This window comes from Mycetomoellerius zeteki, unplaced genomic scaffold, assembly GCF_001594055.1.
Source record: "Mycetomoellerius zeteki isolate Tzet28-1 unplaced genomic scaffold, Tzet1.0 scaffold415, whole genome shotgun sequence".
Lineage (NCBI taxonomy): Eukaryota > Metazoa > Arthropoda > Insecta > Hymenoptera > Formicidae > Mycetomoellerius > Mycetomoellerius zeteki.
In genome coordinates this window covers 435,942-459,948 of record NW_017257409.1, presented here as the reverse complement: position 1 = coordinate 459,948, position 24,007 = coordinate 435,942, and the positions used below count along the sequence as shown (strand labels likewise).

The window sequence follows — 24,007 nt, the reverse complement described above, 5'->3', positions numbered from 1 at the left end:
CTCTTTTGCGTGCTCATGAGTTTTTCTTGATCCAGCTGTGCAGGGGACGTCGGGTTTGACATTTTCCACGAGGCGGTCAAAAGGCCAACCTCTTTCGTCCAACACAATCAAATTCAGCCGTAATTTGTAATAAATTGGTATTTTAAGATGAATTGATATCAATGTATTGTTACAATGATTCTTTTGTCTTCTTTACAAAACAGCAATTAGTCGCATGTACCGCAACCAGCGGAAGGAATCATATCTACCTCTCAGCGATATCATCACTATTTTAGAAAGAAACGATCGCTACTATCTCGTTAAATCGATAATGCTCCGTTTTAAAATGCTTGCAAAATTTAATGATAATTCAAAAAGAATTTTGTCAGTAGAATTTTTATATCTTGCTGTAAGAAATGAATATCTCCTAGATAGGGAGATAAATATTAATCGCGAGTATAAATGGAATGAATACGCACGAAGAATATGGATCATATGAATTATGATTCAATGTTTAGGTTCTGCACTTACAAAGTTCTCGTAGTAGAACGACCCGACAGACTTCATGTCCATCTGCAACAAAGACAGGATCGGTTTCAACTAATTTCGAGGACGAGGCGCGTTGCGTCTGTATAATTGGATTTTCGAGACGGGAAACGAGAGAGGGTCGTGTTTCAAAGAAACGGGGGAAGGTAGACGGTGGCGCGGTGGAGAAGGGTATTGGACTGTGGTAGTGTGTAAAAGTTGTGCCGATGACGCAGCTTGCGGCGACGTTCCCAAACGACGACGTTTCGTTGTTGGATAACTGCAAAATGTTTCGTTCGTTCTTTCTTTCTTTCTTTCTTTTGCACTTTTCCTCTGTTTCTACTACTGGGAGCGTGTCAGAAAAACCAGCCATTGTTAGTATCGAGGACCGTGCGCGGCTCGATTAAAGAGAGACCGTCGCCTTATATTAATAAACGATCAAAATACCGATCGGAAAACTGCACTGTCGCCTTCCTATTAAGAATATTGCGAGAGCGAAGAAGCAGGAATCGCGCTGTAACAAAATTGTCGATGCTAATGTCCGATCTTAAAGCTTTTCGTTCATTTTCGCGAGATAAATGTGAAGACAAATGAATCTTTCCTCCTTTGCGAGCAAAACGGAGAGACTGAAGAGAAAGATATAAAGAGAAAGATAGAGAAAAAGAGAAAAAGAAAGAGCAAGATCGACAAGAGAGATATTAATATAAAAGGCGCAGTTGGGCTTGGCTCGGAGAACAAAAGGCTTCGCGATACCGACGTGATGCGAAAGTTGCACAACACGGATTCACGAAAGCTGATAGGCTTGCGGTGATACTTGGTGAGCGAGCACTTTGGTAAGTCACCTGCGCGAAACAGACGCGTGCGCAACAAAGAGGGGAAAGCCAAATCAAAATCTCTATCGAGGTGTAAAACACGTTCGAGTTAGAAGCTGCGGTAGACGAGATGCAAAAGCTCAGAAGCTGACTTATAGTAAAGTGGCCGGGGTGAAACATATTGTCACAGCGGCACAGATACATACATATATGTATATGCGTGTTAACACGTGTTCCCGCGGTTTGCTCACCAACGAAACCCTCGGAGTCGTAACGACGCACGGATATAAAAACGCGAATTTCAAAAACCGCAACTTTGCGTGTGAATAACTCCGAACTCGCCTTTGACCGCCGTATGCGTTCACGATTAACGCAACAAATAAACGTAATTGCGAACGTCGCCAGTAAGCGTGTGCGCGAAAGCGAATCAGCGTCACACTGCGTTTTGTTTGCTTAAAAATGTGCAATCAGCTATCACGCAAGAGGCAACGTGCCTTTCGTCTCTTTATCATTCGTATCGTTGCTGCCTACTAAGCCTGCCGAAAATATATAGCGTAGTAACAAAATTTTTCACCGAATTTTTTGTTTCTCCGTATTAAAAATACTGTAAAACAAAAGTGCTTTATTAATGCGCTTTAAAATTAATACGCTTTACAAAGGAAAATATAGCATTATTTTTTTAAAATAAATTTAGAGCCGATTAAGCGCTAATCAAAATTTAATATAATTTGTAATAATTGAGTATTTCTAACAACCAATTATAACATATATATAATTTAAGTTATACATAAGAATATTCATTTAAAGTTTACTAGAAAAAATATTTCGTTATCTTTTTGTACTACAGAAAACTTTCGGCTTCAAATTCATCAAAGAAGATGTAATTCCCATATCTTATAATACATCTTGTATGCGTACAGCGAAAATGCATTCGCATTTGGCTGTCTCAGTGTTATCACGTTTCAAAATTTTTGTTTTGAAATATTGATACATTTCTGCAACAAGAGTTTTGCATTCTTATGAATTTATATGGATTCTATGCAGGCATTTCTTCTTTCTCTTCACGTATTGAAAACTCGCGTACCGAAAATACCGAGAAGTTATGCGCGCTTTCTGAAGGAAGCCTCTATTTGTACAGCGAAAATCCATTTTCGTTCTGGCGCACGGAGTTAGAAAGTTGCACATGGATAAAATTACGTTTCAAACCCGAACAAAACTGTCGATCGCGCTTCAGATGCTGATTGACAGTATTAGCGACGGAGAGATAGAGAGAAAGAGCGAGATATGTACGTGATATATATATATATATAGATAGAAGTAAAAGAAAGGATAGTATTAAAAAAATAGCGAGTGTATGTAAGCGATCTACAGTGCTCTTTAGCAGACTCGACGTGACTCTAACGAAGACAAGAAAAGCCGTCACGCGGACGGCAAATTTCGAAACGCGTCACAGCAATGAGGGCCCGCTCGACGATCCTCCGCGACAAGAACTGCCAAAACTTCGGTCATCGTCCAGAGCGTCGAGGGGATGACGTTACGTCCACCATCACCTCGATAGTCGCTTAAGCACAACATGCATCATCGGCGCAAGCTCAGAATTTACACAGATCTAATGCTCCGTAGACGCAGCACCGCGGTATGCAGGATTCGTAGCATACCGCGAAAGTGCGAGCCTTTAGGGCCTCACGACTCGCCCTCTTTACTCTCTTTTCCGTTTCGTTTCGTGAGGGGGTCCTGACATACGGAGATTAGAGTCGACGGTTTCCTTACCGAGCTCGCATCAAAACACGCGCGCACTTCCTCATCGATATTCGCGATATTCCTTTACATTCACAAGAGTTCTTTTTCATTTTATTAATCCTTTAACGTTGAGAGATCTCCAGTTCTTTACTCCTTTCAAGACTTTTTAATTGCTAAGCAATTAATTTTTTTCATTGCAAATCACAACTTCATTTTTTTCAATTATCAACATAATTCTGGCGGTTAAATTTATTCTCTCGGATAAATATTTTGTTAAAACAAGTAATCAATTATCCACGATACGAAGAGTATACTAATATAATAAGAAAGCCACTATTCACACACTCGCATAAAATATAATGAGAAAATAGAAAGATAACGCACATCGCGATCGTATTTTGTCAAACATTAAAGGATTAAAGATAGATATATTTTGAAGTACATATCGTTTGCAATCTAATTGAAATTTCCCTTAAGTGTTTCAACAGTGCGTGCGTGTCTCGAAATGTAAGCGCGACCAACGAGCGGATAACAATCGTAATGAAAAGTGTACTCTTTTCACGCGATCGTGGATCCGCTAATTTCATTGGTCGGGGAATCGCCAAGGGGTATAAATGTATGTTAAATCATATACTCGCTAGCCACGTTTAATGTCCCTCTGTATGGATAAAACTTTAATGAAATATACATTTTGCGCACCCCCTTATAGAGAGGAATCTCTTTAATATATAATATCCATGACACAATATAAACACGTGGCTAACGATTTAAAAAAAAAAAAGTAGTAAGCGATCTATAAATACATTACGAGGCGTAAGCTCTGATACGAACAACATTGCAACGAACGACAGTAGAAAGCGAAAACCAAGAGAAAAAAAAGATAGTTTCTAGAATTTTTTACGCGATTGTCTTTGGACAGAAATCGATGCGATATCGTGTATAGTCAGAAGCAATGAGGTTGCGACACTTTTTTTCCGATGAGCTTAAGAATACGCGATGAAATTCAGGATACGAATCCCTCTCATGTGCAATGAATCAATATGATCGTATGAGATTTGTTAAATGTGTCTCATTCATTGCACATGAGAAAGATTCGCATCCTGAACTTGATGGCGTATTCTTAAACTCATCAAAAAAAAGTGTCGCAACCTCATTGTTTCTGACCGTACAATCCGAGAACGATACGAGACTAAACGTTCGCAATATAAGCATCACAGTAGAATGGAATGTTAGAACTTTTATATCTTGCAAATCCTTTCGTGCCGACAGTACTAAGTAAGTTTGGGAAAATCTCTTTAACTAAAAAGGATTTCACTCGCGGAGTCATAAATGACGTTTTGTTAATATTATAGGTTTGTTTTCAAACAAATTTTTTTTTCGTTCGCGATTGCAGCATAAAGGTTTCAATCGTGATCGCGCCATATATGACGATATCGTGAAGGTTTCTACGATAATATTCTGCAGGATGATACTGACATTAGAGGGGTTTCAATAATGACGCCATATACAAGGCTCAAGAGGTTTCAGTTATGGCACCGCATGTGACGTTATTGGTATTCTAGTACGCTTCAATCACATTATGTTGGCAGAAACGCGACATCTCGTATCGTTAGGCTTACACGCGTCGACTGTAAGATTTCATCGAAACGTTTCCGTTTTTTCTTTCTGTTCGATAGAGAAACAGCGGGACTCTTGTTAGAAATAAAAATGGAAGACAGGAGCTAGAGCTCTAAGCGCGCTCGGCAGTGTATTCACAATCGCAATAACTGTACTCATAACTTAAAGATACGACTACGTGGAATCTCTGGAAAATGGCCTGGAACCGTTTCATCGCGGTAGCCTAAACTTTACCACGACACAAACTCCACAACGTAGCTTGTAGCACGAGACTGGCAGAAGCAAGGTCGATTACATTTACGACATAGAATGTCCGTCTAAACCTGTCCATTTGCAAAGTTTCGCGAATCGAACACAACAAGTATCAACAAGTACGAGCAAACACCAGTTGGAAATTCTACAAGATTAGCACGAGATTATATGACTGTCAGGGATTAATTTCTTGCATCCTGATTAACGATGTTGAAAATTTATCAATATCGTGACTAGATAAGGCCGACAAATGATAAACATAGCCAATATCTAACGTTCACGTATCACGCAATATGAATTCAAAGTATCGTTAACATATTTTGTTGTATCGTAAATTTCTTGTTGGTTCAATATTTTCTTTTATATATCACGAAAATTTTGGAAAACATACGATATGCACATGTCAAGGTTCTTGCGAAAATAGTCGCGAAAATAGATGTCGAGGCCACTTTGCCAGAGTCCAGCTACGAAAAAAAGGAAAGTGTACTTCATGCATAAGCCGTGGTACCATTAGCAGATCATCATTGGAGTCGCGCATCCGCTTCTTGCCGAGCTCGATGCTCGCCATACCGGCGCTCTGAAGTCCTCCGGGCATCGCAGCTGCCGGCACTCCTGATACTCCGCCAGCCAACGTACTCATTCCCGTCACGTTCGTCGGCATCGTCGCCGTCTGCGTTTTTTTCGTATCGTTTCGTTTCGCATTTATTTATTTTTTTTCATTTTCACACGTTCGTTCAGTTTTTCCGATTTCACGTTTTTTTTTTTTTTTGGACATTTTTATACGTGTACACAGATTTCAGGTTTTTACATTGCGTTTCGGCGTTCCGGAGACATTTCCCAATCGAGACATTTTTTCGTTTTTCATGTGTTAGCATATTTATACATATTTTGTTGTGTGTGTCGTTGCGGCGGTCGTAGCGATGGTGGCATATACATTTTTCCGTACGTTTTCGGCACATGCGTGCGGTGGCATCGGTCGATCGTGCGTATTATTTACGTTGTTTTTTTTTAATTATTTGCGTTGATACAGTTTTTTTTTTTCCGAGTTTCGGTCAGCAATATTTCGCAGGCGTTAATTGGCAGGTAGCGAAGCGCACGAAGGTATTGTCAGCAAGCATGTAGAAGCATCGTCAGGCGGAAGAGGGCAAGATAAAAATCAAAAAAAGAAAAACAGACCAGTTGAGGCTAAGGCAAGAAACGACAGTCGCGATAATATTCTTTTTGACTTATGTAAAAAAAAGAAACGAAAGAGAACACATACTCTTTACGCGTGCGTGTATGTGTGTATACGTGTGTGCGTATGCGTGTAGATATATGTCCGCGTAAAAGTGTAACACGCTTGCGAGCTACTCTCTCTCGTCCTTCGTGAATCGAAACGTGTGCGCACGCACGGACACACGCGCAACGCACACACGCGCCACACGCATATACGCGCACGGGATTTACAATATTTTTGCGTGGCTCGTGCGATCGCGCGTAAGACGATACGTTCGCCAATACGTTATATCCACTGCATATAAATATACACCGCTCGGGTTACTCGCGCGTGTATCTCCAAATTACGTAACTGCTCTCGTTTATCACGTCGTTCAATCGCTTATCGTACAGATATCGTTCTCTTTTTTTTTATTATTTTAATTTTCTACTTGTATTTTTAATGCAAAACACGTTCGAACGAATTTCCAAGATAGCCAAGGATAGAAATATAAATTAGATGCAGGTTTTTATGCGCGACCCAGATATCTTTATACGTTTCGAGTAACATTGAACACTTCTGCGAGTAGAACGCGAACGATTTGAATCCGACGCGCGATCGCAACCTTCTTCGTCCGATAAACGTGGCTATAACGATCATGAGCCTGATTAAACATTTATATTATTCTCAAAACTTTAAAAAGATACTTTTTTTCATAAATCGTTGTAATATCCATTTTAGTACATAAAACTACGCTTTATATCAAAACATGATGAACTTTCAGTGATCGGTAAGTTAAGACTTATTTAATACATGCGTATTTTAGCTAAGTATTTATGCTAAATAACGCATTTTTTCATTTTCTTTTCCCACGTTTATCGGCTTTCCGCCGCGTTACTCTTTTAAAGTACATGTAGCAACGCGACGACTCGCAGAAGGCAAGTTTCTACGAGACAAACGCGAGTATAAACATCACCGATTAATAGTAATAGCAATAATAATATAATAATGCTGCTGATAATAATAATAACGATAATCAATAATAATAATAATAATTATAGCACGTTAGATAGGACCAATGGACGTAGCTGGCGTCAGCGTCAATCTGCGGGCTAATTGGCACTAATTCATTATTTAATCGACATTAAGGAGAGATAGACAGAGAAGTGATACATCTATTTGGCCGAGCACATTATCTATAGTGACTAAAAGAAAAAGCGCAAATTTTAATAATACTGAAAAATCAGAATCGAACATAGAGCGTAGGGAAGCACGTAGATAAAGGGACGCGTAGTACGAAAGAGAACCGGTCCCATTTCATCGTCCATCGACATCGGGCTTTCGGCTGGCGTTTCTGACTGCTGCAACACCTGTAATAATCGAGGCACTCTCTCGAAGTTGATTAGTTTTGCGTCTCTGCCTCTTATAATCTATATTTGCGTGTGGACATTAAGTTACAAAAAAGATATAGGTATATATATATACACACACACACACACACACATATATGTGATATATGACTCTTTGGCTTCTCGCTCCACTTTTCTCTCCCGCTTTGCGTCAGCGTCCATTCGCTCTTCCCTTTCGGCGCTTCCCTTGCGAAATGGAGAAGGCGATCGAGAGAGAAAGAGAAAGAGAGAGAAAGAAAGAGATAAAATTATACATATATATATATATATAAATAGGAAGGAAGTGGAAAAAATTACAGAGAAATGCGTGCAAGAGACTATGAATGAAGCAAAAGAGGAGGGTCATTTTTGTAGGACCCGTACTTCTCGTCTTTCTATCTTTACAATACCTGAAAAATTTACGAAAAAGACATTGATTTAGTTTATCAGTTAATTTACACCATCTCTCGCGAACATCCAAGTGTACGGTGTTCTCTTGTTCAAGTCTTCTTGTACAAGAACTCGCTGTTGTCGTCGGCATCTTCTTTAAGGAACAGGATAACGGTGTGTCGTGATAGTATTTCTGGTATATGTATGTATAATGTGTGTTTATACGTGTATGTGTAACAGTGTGCATGCGCGTGTATATTTACATGTGCGACAATGATTTTGTTCTGTACAGATCGAGAATGCGCGAGCTTGTGTAGCTCGCACGTGTCGTATGCGGTTTCAGTGATAGATCTGCACTCTTACGTGCTTGGGAACTTCGTGTCGTACACTTGGTAAACATTCAGGTATGGCATACCAATTCCAAAGAGTGCATCACGTCGCGACGATGCGGTTTAATATGGCCTTCGTTGGCGACGTCGTCAGTATAGACAATGCATATCGAGGTAGATTACAAAATTTAATTGGAACTCCTCATAATGCATTATTAAAATATTTCATATCGAAAGAATTTTAGAACTATCAAGCATGCAAACAATTTGTACCAATCGAGATAATGAACAATTTTTTAACATATGAGTTTTTCTTTGCTAACATGTAATTTATTTTATTGAGATAACGATCTTGTACTAATGTCCTTTTTTAAATTTCAAAATTACTAATTTCATAGAATTACTAATTTTACAGAATTACTAATTTCATCTTTAACCTGCCGGAGCTGACTGTATAAAACCCACTCATATTATCAAATCTTTGTCAAAAAATTCAAACAATTAAATTTTCTTAATATTACATCTAAAAATATGGATTATTCTTATTAAATTATACTTATTCCTACTTTTTTGTCATTTTGTCTCCTTAAAATTAATTAACGTCTTTTAATTAATTACCATATATTAAATAGGTAGTCTCACAACGTAGTGTCAATAATTATTGTATCTACAATAAGCTATTGCCTAAACTTTAAATCTTAAACTGTAAAAACTGTAAGAAATTAACCAATCATAGTCGATGATTTTTCTCATATTCGACTGTGATTGGTCAATTTCTTACGGCGTAAAATTAAAACTTAAATAATGGCTTATTGTAGAAAGCCTATATTTTGGCGTCAGTTCCGGTAGGTTAGTCATAGGATATATGGAAACTCTTTATCGAATTTAAAAACTAGAAACAAAACCTGCAGTTTAAATTTTCTCACGAGACGTCGAACCATCGATGGGCCATCTGAAAAAGGGAATAAAACTGAGAGAACTGGTAAAACAAACATTCCCCCCGTATCGTGGTCGTGTTTCGTTTTCTAAAAGATTCACGTCGGTCCGTAACCCCTGAGGCAAATTCGGACGGAGGTGATTCCGTCGGTACGCGGTATGCACCCTTGGGAAATTGAAAACCACTTTTAGAGAATGAGACTTCCCTGCCAACAAGCTGGTCTGCCGCAATCATCCATGTGAGACTTTTCCTCCACTGTGTCCGGGTGTGGCTGCAGATCTTCCGCGCGACGTCGCTGAAAGTCTTTCTCGCTCTTTCTCTCTCTTTTACTCCAGCTTTTATTTTTCTCTAACCGTTACGTTTCGGACTGTTTATCCCCCAGATAATGAACACGATCGTGTCCCGGAGACAAGTTCACGGATTGAAAACACGATGATTGAGTCTGCAGGAAACGGGGTATGTCGACCCCGCGCTGTTTACAAATACGTAATGACTTCGGAACGGCCGTCGTCCAGTTGCACTTTGCACTAAACACGTTTGCAAATAATCCTGATCCAACCAATTATTCGTTCATTAACCGGAGTGAACTCGTTAGTCAAATCGTTAACCTCCGACCTAATTTTCAAGGATACGAATAATCCTTTTAATTGAAATAATAATGATATAATAAACGACAACAAAAGAGACGTATTTCCAGGTCAAAATCGGTTGAAGGACAACGTCGGAGGAACGATCTTCTAATTTAGATCCTGCTTAATTAAATGAATCAAAAGAACGAATACGTCGCTAACAATTCCTCGTGTTATTCCGTGACTGCGAAAATTATACAATCTTCTCGTGCTTGACGCTAACGTTATCGCGATCGCACGCGATTGCGAAAATTAAGAGACAGATTTGACAACGGAAGTGGACAAAGACATTTTATCGCCTGGCCCACACACCTCCCAACAAACCCGTCGTATCTGTTCGTTCCTTCTACTGGGTTTTTTTTTTTTCGTTGTTTTCTATGTATCTTTCAGGGACTCTTAGTGTAGCGTTTTTGTGTGGGGCAGCAAAAACAGCAGCGGGGTTGATAGCCGGGTTTCGTGCAGCACAGCTTGTCAGCAGGGTGGTGTACGTGTCATTCGTAAGAGATATCTTTTCTCAACTACATCTTATTTACAAGAACGTGATCACGTTCCATTTCCATTTCCTCCATTTTTTCTTCACTTCAATCCAATTGGATCCAAAAATTCCTCAATTAACGATATATAAACATTACATGGTTCGCGTATGATCGTTGCATAAATATTAATAAATTCATTGAACAATAAGACCTGATACAAATTGTACAATTTTATATAATCATTTCGTACTTATATGATTATCTAGTTACATATATTGGTCAATTGAAAATGCTATAATATATTAATGTATATGTTCACGTATTAATTTCAACAGGTGAAATATCAATAATATCAGAACAAATATTTAATAATATTTTTTTATATCTCGGAAGGAAATGGAACGTGCACACAGCTGCAAAAGTATTTGTAATTATTATGACCTAAGTACCGAACAGGTGATTGGTGTATTGCAACTAGTTCTTTGCACCTGGATAGCTGCGATAGGCTGCTAGAAAGAGAGAAATAGAACAGTGGTGTTTTGGTGATGTTAACAAGAATTTTGCCTCGTGTACTACTCACTACACACTACAGAAACGGCTGAACATCATACAGGAGATGTAAAATATGGACGAACACAAAAGCGACAAACATGGGACGAGAACTATACGATTGTTGGGAGAAAATCAAGTAATAATAAAAGAAAGTAATTACATTGTAAAAAGATCGGGAAACAATCGGAAAAATTCAAAGGTAAAGGAAAAGACGTCGAAATAAACATTTGTATGGTAGTTATATAGGAGACGATATCACGCTCCATCTTTTTTTCATAAAACTAAAATGTAAACTGATTAAATAAATACGTAAAGAAAGAATATATTATTATTATGGAATATATATAAGTAAGAAAAAAATATTGTTTCATATAATATCATATGTATTATCATTTTAGTATCGTGACGTTTAGTCAAGTTTAATTAACAACTCACAGGTGTAATATTTGCATGACAGATGTTATTAAATGACAAAGGGTTCATCGTACTCCTAGCACAACTATCATATAATTCTAACACTGCGCAACAATTGGCCAATATTATTGTTCCGTCTTAATCTGCCTTCACGCGCGATGACATTGTGTGTATAAATACACATTCGTGATATAAACCGGCATTATGTAAAACTCGATACATGTTCAATAGTGTGTGAAGCACGTAAAGGGACTATTGCCATCAAGGAAGAAGACCGACGATGTACATACTCGACGTAGATTGGCGAAAAGCAGCGCAGCGCAGCAACGAAAAGCTTCTTTTGACACAAAACTAGGAAACTGAAAGGGAGGGTGATGATAAACATGAAAGAAAAGAGAGAGAGAAAAGTGAGACTAAGAGTAAGAGAAAAGGAACTACGCTTTCAAGGGTAAAGGAGAAACGAAATAGGAAGAAAACAAAGATTGAAAAGGAAGAGGCAACAATGTGCGGTCGAGGGGAACATGACTGCACTTCGAGTCTTTTGTTCTTCGCGGGCGACATCCTTAGCCTGCACAAAAGACTTTCCGAAAGTATCGCGCGAAGCGTATCGATATTTTCCTCTATCCGTTCGATTTCTCGAAACTTTTGAATTTTCGTCCGTTCAGCCGTATTTTTGATAGAAAAAAGTACAGTGGGACCGTTATATAATCGTAATCAAGAGATTTACAGGAGATAGAAAGAAAGTGGAGATTAACAATGTGAGAGTATAAATGGAGCTACCCTGGTAGAAATATATGCATTTTTCTTCGATACTTTTAATTATAATATTTAGTATTATTATATTCTCATTATGTTATAACTAAAGTATTACGTAAAAAATAGATAAGAACTTGACAGAGTTTTATTCAGTAACTGAAACATTTCCCTGATAAAAATAATATCCAACGTAAATATTTGTCCAGTTATTATCTAGTAGTATTAATAGATTATTATTAATTAAAATAGCACAGTCCATTTACTATCCTGTTTTATTATTTTATTTATTGTTATTATTGTTATTATCTGTCTGTAAACGGATTCAGATTTTGCAGACTTTTTATGTACAGGAGCTGCAGGCAAAGTATTATATTTAAATTGAAATCCAAATAATTTTATTTCTTAGTTACTATAAACAGAGTTAATATGATTATTTAGTAATTATTAAAAAAAATGCATGATATTTTTACCAGGGTAGTGATCAGAAATTATGTACGAATAAAAAAGAAAAAGAAAAAAATACAGCAATTTTTTCCAAGCTTGTTAGGCAAAAGCGCGATCTATTTTCTTTTCTTTTAGCATTTATAATTTTCGATTATTTCTTAAAGTGCAGAATACTTGTGATTGCGAATTCATCTCGTTTGAAGTATTAAAGATAAATTTAATGTAATGTATAATTTTTAACCAATCGCAAATAACGAGATAATAAGAATAAAGTATGAAACGTATTTGATAATATTTAAATTAATTTATCCCTTTCCGATAATCAATAGTTATGTATCTTTAGATACAATATACTGAATCGATGTGTAACGTTACATTTATATCATGTTCTACATGATATTTAATTAATTTATATTCTTTCAAAAATGAACAGGATAATCCATTACACCACTTTGAGTTACAAAGTCCACACTTTACGGTATAGATTTAATAAATAATTTTTCTTAATGATAGAAATGCATTGCAACAACAGTGAAACCGCGATACACATCTCCGTCACTTTTCTTTCACGACAAGCGACATCAACACCACTGTACTTTATTATCGCAGCCCAACAGTGAAAAGGATAGAGCATCGGGCGTTACTTTACCCTTTTTGACATCGACCAATTTTCAGCGGAGAGATAATTAAAAAAAAAATGAAAAAAGAGATGACACACTTGCATGAAGCACACGCCACATGGAACGATCTGCGAGGTAGAGGCTGGAAAGAGGCAGAAAGGCAGAAAAAGAAGAAAGTAGAAAGGAAAAAAGATTATTAGTGTTCACGGTTGACCCATTAACATGAAGAATTTTTATGTTTAATTTTGTAACAGAACTATACCGAGAAAAAAATTTTTATAAAAACGGCTTTTTTCATACATACTGTATTTTCATTTTTTTCTACGTCAACATATAATGTATGAATCTAAATAACGTTTCCCTGTCAACATTTTCGTAAAATAAATTCCGTCACAAAAACTAGAAACCCTTATAAAATCATTTATATTCATACGGATATTTTGTTTAATGGGACAATCGCTGACACAGAATATAGTGTCGGTGTTTTGACGCCAGAAACCATGCAACACCATGAAATATATTTTCCTGGATTATATTAAATTAATATCTTGCTTTTATTTGATATGTTATATTCAACAATAAAATAAATTTCTGTCGCAATTCACCGACAATTAAGATGAAGAAATAAAAACAGAACAATTTGGATGTGTGATAAAGAAAAATCAACAAGGAAATGTGTCGCCTAAAGAGGATCTGGAGAGACAAATAGGATGGACTTCGTTAAGAGGAAAATGCTGAACGAGATACTTAAAATAGTCGTCAAATTAGAAGAAATATTTGGAGAGGACAGAACAAAAGCGCAAACAAAAATAGGACAAATAAACAAGAATTGGGAATAATAAAAAAGAAATAGTCGTGAGAATTAATGTATCAAGAAAAAGGAAGAAAATGTGAGAAATGAAAGAAAAAGAAAAAAGGTAGAAAAAGAAAAAAGAGAAAGATAGATAGAGAGAAAGAGAGAGAATGCATTACCGCAATGCTAGCCCGAGATTGTGCGGCCTTAATGTGGGCTTGAAGGTGCAGAGGGGGGTGGAAATAGCGGCAGGGGTCCCGATTGCATCGGCCCTTGACAGCGTCCATGCAGACCGTCACAGAGCCGTCCTCGTTCGCCTGCACCGTCTCGAGGGGGTGCGCAAACCGGCACTCCGTCTCGCCGCGTTTGCACGCCCCGCGTTGAAACTCGCGACATACCTACAGCAAGAGCGAACACGCATGGCATGGCACTCTATCTATGTGGGCAAAAGGGGTTTGGGGGCTATAGGCTAGGGGCTGGCTGGCTTGGCAGGGCCAAGGGCACAAAAGTCAGAGAGAGAGAGAGAGGGGGAGAGAGAGAGAGAGACAGAGAGAGACAGAGAGGGTCATAAAGGAGAGGGTAGCTCAAGAAAATGGGTGAGGCGATTGTTCAAACGGTCGCTGGTTCTTCTCCGATTACGATCGCATGTCACACTGTTCGATGGTTGCTTGGAGCTAGATGGATAAGACAGATGGATATATACATAGAGGGAAAAAGAAAAAATGAAACGGATGATCTCTTGGTTGTCTCTTAGTGATGAAAGAACGATGATATAGTATTGTGACATCGTGATATCATAAATGTAAATATCTCATTGATTTGCAATGGACATTTGAAAGAACCTTACATTTTATGATGCGTTTCCTGTATTGATAATAAAAGTTTAATTTTCTATGCTCTTTTTATATACGTATTTGATGGTAAAAAAATAGATTTTCATTTAAATAACTTCTCGAAATATAAACGGATGTATCTAAATGTCAAATGCCAGTACTATAATAATTTGTAAAGTCATGTTCAAAAATATAGGTGCATCAAATTATAATAATTCGGAAGCAACAAAATATACATTGTAGAGCTATCGCCAGTGTTGCGATCGACATGAGTTTTCTTATCGATATGGCGTATGATGCACTTGACGGAAAAACTTCGCAAAGAGTCGTATGAAAGGAATTCCGGACCGACTCGAATAGGACAATAGCCGATATTGAATAGGAAATTGAGATTTTTGTGAACAGCAGATACACTGAGGAACATTGGCGCGTTACGGAGCGGGATTTTTCTACTTTGGCGAGGACGAGCATTGGCCGTGGATACACGTTGCGGAACATGCGAACACGCAAAAAGTCAATTAATCACTGGCTGGTAAAGTAAACAACTTCAAAGCGTCACTGCATCGTAATTTTACGGCGCTCTTAAAAGCTGTGGTCCCTACGTAAAAAAAAATCCTCTTGTCGCGGATTAACTTTACTGGCACAGAGCGTTAATTTATTAAGCAAACAAGATCCTTTACATCGTCGCGCATTCTTATTCATCGCGTGAGCTTGTATATAAATTAGTTCAACAGTTTATTTTAAGAGCAATTTAAATAAAATTCTGAAATGTTGCTAAAATGGATAAATTATGTACGTGCTTACTACTTACATTACATAAATTCTAAAAACTGATTTACGCTATATATAAAATAAATAATTCTTGCAAAATGACATATTTATGGTCTATTATAAATTTAATTTTCGCGAAACTCATTAACGTATACGAGATAGAAACTTAATAACGTGTATCCACAGTTGACACCTGGCCGCATAAAGACTACTGGCTAGGCTTTTAGTGTATTTGGCAGCCACAGAGCTCGTGCCGAACCTGGCGAAATGTACAGGCGGGACTACGTCGTTCTTTTTACACAAGATGGATGTATACAATGAGGCAATAAAATATGCATAAAGAGGAGAGAAACTAAAAAAAAGGTAGGGTGGATAAAAAAACATAGAGAAAGATAGAGAAAGAGAGTATTGAAAGAAATGAGAGTGAGAGAGTAGTAACGTGTAGCTAGCAATTGGATCGAGTAACGCGAAAGAGCGTTCCGTTTGTGGACTTCGGGTCTGTTTCGGGGGAGGCGTTAAAAAGAGCCAACCTGACATTCCTTTCTATCGGTAGTTCTTTCTTTTTTTCTGGCCGTTGGTACATTATCCTAGATGCTTTTTGACACTTTTCAATTAGCTTCGAGGTTTTTTATACTCGATTCTCTATCGCGTATCCATTGGTTTTCTATGTGCCTTTTATTTTAATGGAAAGGATATTCAACGAACAATGGTTTGTAAAACAAGTGTAAAACTGTTTGCTCACAGATACATATATATATCCGACGTAACGCTCATAAGAATTGTCTCGTACTATGAAAACACGAGTATTTTTTGCCAGAAGTGGAGGGTCCGCGACACGGCCAGCCGACTCGTATTACCGGGTTAATTTCGAGAGACTGGTGCTTACCAACGCCCAGAAAAGGGAGAAATTAGATCACTCTACTCTCTACTAATGGAGCTAAAATACCGTGTTCAAATCTGTCAAAGAGGCGTAGCACGCCGTTACTCGGTGCACCCTCGCCCCGCCCAATAAGGTCGAAGGACACGGGGTTTGGATGGCGATCGGGGAGGACAAGGGGTAATAATAAATGCCTCCACGAGCATCCTCCGGTGTATTATCAATCGGGTTAATATACGCATGTGTTAAAGGAAACTGCACATGCATGTCACGTACCATTCCCTGTGCATTTTCGCCGAACCTCTCATCGAGAGAAGTAGGAAGTTGAATAAGACCTCGAATGGTACTTGGTAGATTCTTCTTAAAATTTAAGTAATTGCGAAGATTATTAGGGAAAAAAGTATCAATCCAAAAAATATTTTGTGGTAAATAAAATTTAAAAAATATTCGTTGATGCAGTCAAATAATCATATTTCTACACCGAGAGAAAAATTTTTGATACTTGTGACTATAATTACATATTACTATAATTATGATTATGATTACTATGGTATTAGTAATGATAATTATATTTTGGGACAACCACATTAATATGATTGTCCCTCAAGTATATATCTCTATAATTACAGTTATTTGAATCATTTTTATGTAATTTTAACCATTTTTATAGTTTCAATAACTACAATTATAGTCATTTTGGTTTTCAACTATACATATGTATTAGTTGATAGAACTATACATATAGTTACTATTATTAATACCACAGTAGTCATAATCATAATTATTAGTAATATGTAATTATAGTTATAAATATCAAAAATTTTTCTCTCATGTCAGTATAGATATCATTGCAGCGTAAGAGAGGATGAAAATCTACTTCTCTCAAAGTGTGAGACTCAAAGCATTCTAGAGTACCATGCACATTATAATTTTGAAATCTACGTTAAAGCTTCGTTGTTAAGTATAGAGCATTATCCGTTAGTTATATTTCCTGATTGAACTTTTTCATTTTACATAAGATAAATCTACTTCCATGTGCAGGCATCGCGCTCGTACATGGGACATTTGTGCTCAATGGCAGCGCCAGCGGGATAATAAATGTAATAGTGCATCACGAGCGTCACATCCGCGCGCGGAGTGTCGCTCGCTATGTTTGCTTTACTTTCGCGCCTGCCTTGTTCGAGCGTGTTAATTCGAGTGCACGCATTCGGGCGCTCGAGTGTGAACCGCGAGTTAAAGTGCCCGCTTTCGGCAAGCTGGAAAGCTCGTTAGGAAACGTACACGTATACAGACAGTGAACGGTTAACGAGAGAGAAAGAGAGACACATGTACACACACATACACACATACGCTCTGCATACATATGCAGACGACACACATGAGCTGCGTGCAGAGACATAAGATACAGTGGCTTGTGTAGGCAGCTACAGAGAAAGAGAATGTAAGTGCGTGTATGTGTGTGCGGGTGTATATGTGTATCGTATCGCGAATTGTTACGAGACAGATAGTGTAGTTGACACCGCGACTAAAGTGAGAGACAGGTGCGACGAATGGTCCTTTTGAGTTCCTAATTAACAACGCACGGTCGGCAAGTGGCACACACCGCGCGAGAGAATCAATTTCAAGTAACACTAATTTTCCTCACCCGAGGAAAATTACACGATAAACGCGATATGCTCTAGTTCGTGTGAGCGACATTTGAAACGCGAGTGAAATCTTGGAGTTATGCAAAAAATTATTATTGTTTAATTTATATTCTGTCGTAAAACGACATCGTACTCGCAATTTATGTAATAGTAAAATATTTCAGGATTTAATTAATTACTCCATTTAACATATATAGAAAGCAGTTAGTTAATTAGTTCAATTTTATCATTGGAAAAATTTCCTCTTGCTTGCTTGTATTACCGTTCTGCAAATTAAATTGCTCTAAAGCAAACTTTTTAACTTGTTACAGTATGTTACTATTACTCTTCTTGATATAATTCCTGTAACCGATTCTCAACAGAAAGACTGATTGATCGGTCATTACTAATTATCTTTAAATGTCTTTCAAATGAACCATTGCGCACAAATAATTAAATTCGTAAAAATCACGTTCTTCGTATGTATACGTATGCGTAAACAATACTTGACAGGGATATGCATAATTGCAATGCGCAATGTTATTACATATTTTACCCGCGCTTCGTATATCCCACTTTTATTCATAAATCCGTACTTTACTGAAAATCTTCTATCAGAAATTTTTCTAAAACGCCCGAGAAAAGCAATGTGAAAAGCAGTATTAACAGAACGAGTAGCATCGCGTGCATCGTTCCTTGCGAGAGAAATTCGATATAAAATATCGCTTTGTTATCAGCTATAAAAGACGTGAAAAGAATCTTACTATATTGCACAAGCATACACGCGTAACACTACAGCGGTTGCAGAAAACAAAAAACCAAAGAAAGGGAACTTAAAGTCGTGAATAACTGTATTATGTCTCGATGTGTGTTGTGTCGGTTGCATGTTCGTTTAAAACGTACGCGGGTATTTGTCCACATAACGACTGTCTGTTGTATACAAATATACATGTTATATGTAAATATATATATGCGAATAATGCGCCAATAAATATCAAAAATTCGCATGCGATCGCATAATGTAAAGCACCTCCTCCTAGCTGTAAAAATAAACACTTAAATCGCTGCTGATGTATACGACAATTAATAGAATTAGTAAATAAGTGATGTGTTTGCGATTGCGAAGAACAGAAATCATAAGGTACTCTGGCGCTGAAAAATGAGATACACATGTATATATATATGTGGGTATATCGCACACTCGTAAATTTGTACATATAGAAATGTATATATAGATATATACATATATATATATATATAGTCGCCAAAAATTATATATTGCCGAGATACACAACGTGAGCTGTACGAAAAGCTGTAAAGAGCGCATTAGCTTTGTGCAATTACGCCGGATTGGCCGTGCACGCCGATTACCACGGTCGGGCATGCGAATACGGTGACGAGGTCATTCCCGCGTTTATATACGACAGGAGTCAAACCACCAAACGAAGTTAAGACCGCTATAGAGACATGCGTTTCTCTTCTTTCACGCGAACAAAGTCAGCGTTCGCGCGCCGACGAGGTATCGGCGTGACGGAAATCCGGCTAGCCAACAAAAATAAATGTATGCGTGTGTTACTACTAACAACGGAAACCAAATCGTTGAGACGCAAGAGAAAACAAAATTCGCAAGAGAATGAGGGGAAAAAAAGTCGCGCTGATTGGCGGTAAGAATTAAAGGAAATAGAACAGAGGGACCACTAATTAAGTGCCGGCCTGTGAAAAAAGAAACGATATGTATGCACAAAACAGTATCAGCTGTTCCGTTTGTCAAAGTATGAGTATGCCAGTGAGCGTATGGAACAAGAGTCCGTTAACATCGAATAAAAACAGTTGAAATTAATGGACATCACTACTCGTCATTCACTAAAAAGTCATTCCCTACTACATATCGTGAATGTTACCGAATTGCTTTCTACACTTCCCTGATTGGTCAAGCTTTTCGCGGCGTAAAAGCAAATGTGGTCATTCTCCAAATAACGACACAAATTGAAAAAAAAAGACGATGGCGATGATATGAAATTTCGAAGGGAACAATAAATAAATAATTAAAAAAAATAATTGTTTCAACGTTTCAACAATTGTTCATCAAAAGTAACTTTGGCCAATCAAGGTTAAAAATATTAATGTACTAAACAGCAAAAATCCAAACGTGTGTTTATATTGATATTAATAACATTATATATATAAACAGGCAGCAAGCAATTAATTCAAAGAGCATTAATGACATATCGTCCGGGGAAGATATAGATCTTGCGATCCTTTTTTCTCGCAGGTGCAAGGGTCAAGGAAGTGAGGAGGCGTTGACATGTCCAGACGGGATAAAATCTTGGAAAGAAATGGGTGAATTTCAATGTTGTCGTCGATTTGGACGGGAATTAGCAATGGATACAACGGAATATTCTCGCGAGAGGCGTTTATACGCAGATTACTTGACTGATAGCCGATTATTAGCACAATTTCGATCGAGTATCCTATTTCTGAATACACAAGAAACTATTTCTCATTTGCAAGCGGAGTGCACTACAAAAGAAAGTTTGTATTCTCCAAACAGAAAAGGAAAAAAGAGTGATATACAGTTCTGGGCATACTTCGCGCAAATTTGTTCAACCAAAAGAGCAAAGGCAACAAAAAAAATAATGAGTAAAGAAAATACAAGAAGACTAAGGTAAGACATACAAAGCACACAAACTTTTTGGTCATTAAGTGAACTTGTAAGAATCAATAAACAGTCTGTGCATCGTTTCCAGTTTCAATTATATTTCTTTTATTTGAATTCATCATCAATAAATTTCACGTGACTCGAACTCAGTGCAAGTCATCGTAGTACATCACAAATAGGTATTGTTATGATTACTAATTATCATCGTTATTGTATGTTACCAAATATTATAATAAGTGTTACCGTAAGATCAATCGTAATTAGTTAATAAATCGATCATATATTTCCGATTTCTATCTGCAATATTTAATTAAACGACATTACATTGTGTATATCCTTACTCTTTTTCGTAAACGTTTCCTTTACTATTACTTAATCGTAAATATGTGAAATCGATCATATATTATCTCGGATGGGGGATAGAGAGGGTGCTATCGTTCTCACTATGGTGATGAAAGATGAAAGACGAGGAAGGAGAGGGTAAAATGGTGTAAGGGTACGATGTGTATAATTATAAAACTGATAAAAAGATCTCGTATTGCTTCGCGCCGAAATAATTGTTTATATTTCGCCCAGGCTGGAAATTCTGATGCGAGCGCAAAATTAATTTTCGCCTAGTTGAAGAGCGATCGGTCGAACTTGCAATATCGATCGCCTAAAATCGATATACACGTATTTAGAAAAGGAACATCATTGTACATGTATAGTGTCTTCGTCAAATGCAATACAAAAAATCGCGATCTGTTGCAGTAAATTCAAATAAGCGAGTTACATTTTCCGTTGGTTTTATGTTCTACCAGTTTCTGCGCGCGATACAAAATACAATTAATTAATTAATTAATTAATTTGTTAACCTACCTACTATGTACACATATATCACTATGTGCGTATGCATGGATGGACCGGCGCGTGTAAGCGTCATGTATCTGTATATGATTCTGCATACGTACATATATTTAGATTTTCGAACGCTATGAAACGTTCTGCATTGCAAAGTCATTTTGCTACATAAGTGCAATAACTCGCAAGGAATCTGCGAGATCTCCCGTTCTCTCGATTAATGTAACCAAGTCGTGATGATAAGAATTACTATCGGAATAATAATCACATACACAGACACGACGTACAAACACATAAATAATAAAACCAAACCGAATTGAATCGACATGGCTGTACATTCGGTATTTTCGATTTTTCTTTTCTATGTTCTCTTTTTTCACGATTGCGAATTCTTTAAATTTCAGTGCGCCGTGATTGCCATCCTTCGTTGCTTTCGACTATGTGGATGTTAACAGTAGAATGGCTAAATCTATTATATTTTCAAATAAATTTAAAGTTTTTAAGGCCGATATTCATAGTCGATTCTTATATTTAAGCTTGTGTTAAGTACAGTCTTAAGATGTCATAAGCCAATCACAGAGTAGTGTTAGCATTTTAAGACATTATTTAAAACGATCTTAAATTTCTATTTAAAATTGATATTCTAAACAGACTTAGAATTCAGCCGTTCTAATGTTTGTGACCTTCTCGCTTTCAAATTATCGCTAAATATTGAGAAAGACATTTAAATATTTCTTTCTTTACATGTAGCGCTCAATAATTTTTGATAATACAGTTTATGTAAGTTTTTGAAATTACCTTATAAGTTTTTTAATTCGTTGCTATTTGGTTATACTGGGCATCAAGAATCATAACGGAGCTACCACCTCCTCAAAAGCGTTTATCTTTTACCGGAATGTAAAATATAAATTTACTTTATTCTTTAATTTAATATTCCCGGTAAGCCGCGTTGTACGACTATGTTGGGAACAAGTATATTAAATCCGAAACATTTTACAACAAGCAGTTCATTATTTGCGAGTTGAATGCCAAGAAACACCCCGCAAATGAATCGGCACGAGTTTTCGCGCCGATATTGCGCTGCTATCTCGATGTTCGTTCCCTCGTTTTGCAGAGACTACCTCGCACGAGAGGGTTGCCCTGTGAAAACCGACTCGCAAAACTTGTTAATTTCGCGAGTGCCGCCGGGCGAAACGAGAAAAGAGGCGATGACGGCTCCGGGGAAATCTGCGAACTCGCGCATTAGAAAACTCCAGGTGCATGCAGACGCGAAGTTTCACAGGGCGATCTTGTTATTGTTTCTGAAACGTTTCTCGCGCTCTTCAACTGGAGGTACCGAAGGCCGAGGCGATATTGCACGATCGTATCTCAGATCTCTACCGAGTGCGCCTTGCAAAGATCGCACTCTAATTCCGGAAAGCTTCGTCCGTTCTTCCCGAAACACTTACAGAAATACGATATTAATATTATACGCCATACGCCAACCTACATTTATTTTCCTAAATATCTTTGTAACATGTATATCTAAAGGAAATAATTAATTTAAGAAACAGGCGTATATTTGATAGAAGTGACAGAATTTCGATGTAACCGCTAGAAGCAACTTTCTAAGAAATAATCATGTCGCAAGATAGATTGTTCTTGCAACGATGTGAATCGAGACAGAAAATAAGACGGGTATGGCACATCTTCGTTTACATCGCTCGATGACGACGTTTTGAAGACCCGAAAAAACCAACAATAACGATTCACGCGTCGTTAAAATAAACTTCGATGATTATTTATCCTATCTTTCGTATGATAAGTATATCTAAAATACCGATAATTGTCGCATGTTATCATTAATATAACGATAAAAAAAATTAGTCTAATTTATTTTATAATTGATCATCGTCAAATACATATAACAAAAATAAAATTTATAATAAAACAATCTGCAAAAAAATATTAACATTTGACATAGTTTTTCTCAAAATTTAACATATTAGATGATAGTCAATAAGCATTAATAATTATTTTTATTTTTTTAAACTAAAAAACAGTAACAACGGGACCGTAACTTGTCATACTGAACAAGTGTTTTTTTAAGTAAAGAATTAGGTCAAAGATATATAAGGTCAACAATTTCACAAAACAAAAATCGTAAGACAATTATCGTGACAATTTATCGATGTCATAAAATAACGTGTAGATGTCATAAGTCATATAAATCGAGATAAATTTTAATTTAAAAAATACTTGTAAATTGCTGAAAAATTTTTGTATAATTTTGTTGGTTGTACATTTAAAAATCTGTCTACTTTTATCAAATCAGCCATATATACTATATTCTGGTCTATATAAGTTAATCGTAATTATTCATCACGTTTCATCATTGCCGTTATAGTTACCTGATTTAAGAATTTACATACTCTCGATACTTTTAGACCTTTGTGTCGCTCACGATTCATAGGAATCTATTGTATCTCTACGTGCAGTATCTTAAATTATTTGCTTTGTCACCACACCTTACTAGATGACGATATATTACTGCTCGTCATTTGCATCGTTTCAT

General features: G+C 37.1%; 1 protein-coding gene across 10 annotated transcripts in view; it reads right to left on the bottom strand.

Annotated features, from left to right (window-relative positions):
• Positions 1-24,007, bottom strand: part of LOC108726386 (AF4/FMR2 family member 4) — a 356,474-nt gene that overhangs the window by 1,617 nt on the left and 330,850 nt on the right. For 4 of the 10 annotated variants that reach the window (XM_018453898.1, XM_018453897.1, XM_018453899.1 and 1 more), the window contains 2 exons: positions 14,028-14,246; positions 511-552 (listed from right to left, as the gene is read on the bottom strand). The exons of 2 other annotated variants lie outside the window; for them this stretch is intronic. In XM_018453898.1, coding sequence (XP_018309400.1) covers positions 511-552; positions 14,028-14,246 — 261 coding nt within the window. Of the gene's footprint in view, positions 1-510; positions 553-5,412; positions 5,596-14,027; positions 14,247-24,007 lie in introns of all 10 variants that reach the window. 4 more of the 10 variants (XM_018453903.1, XM_018453905.1, XM_018453900.1 and 1 more) reach the window with 3 other exon arrangements.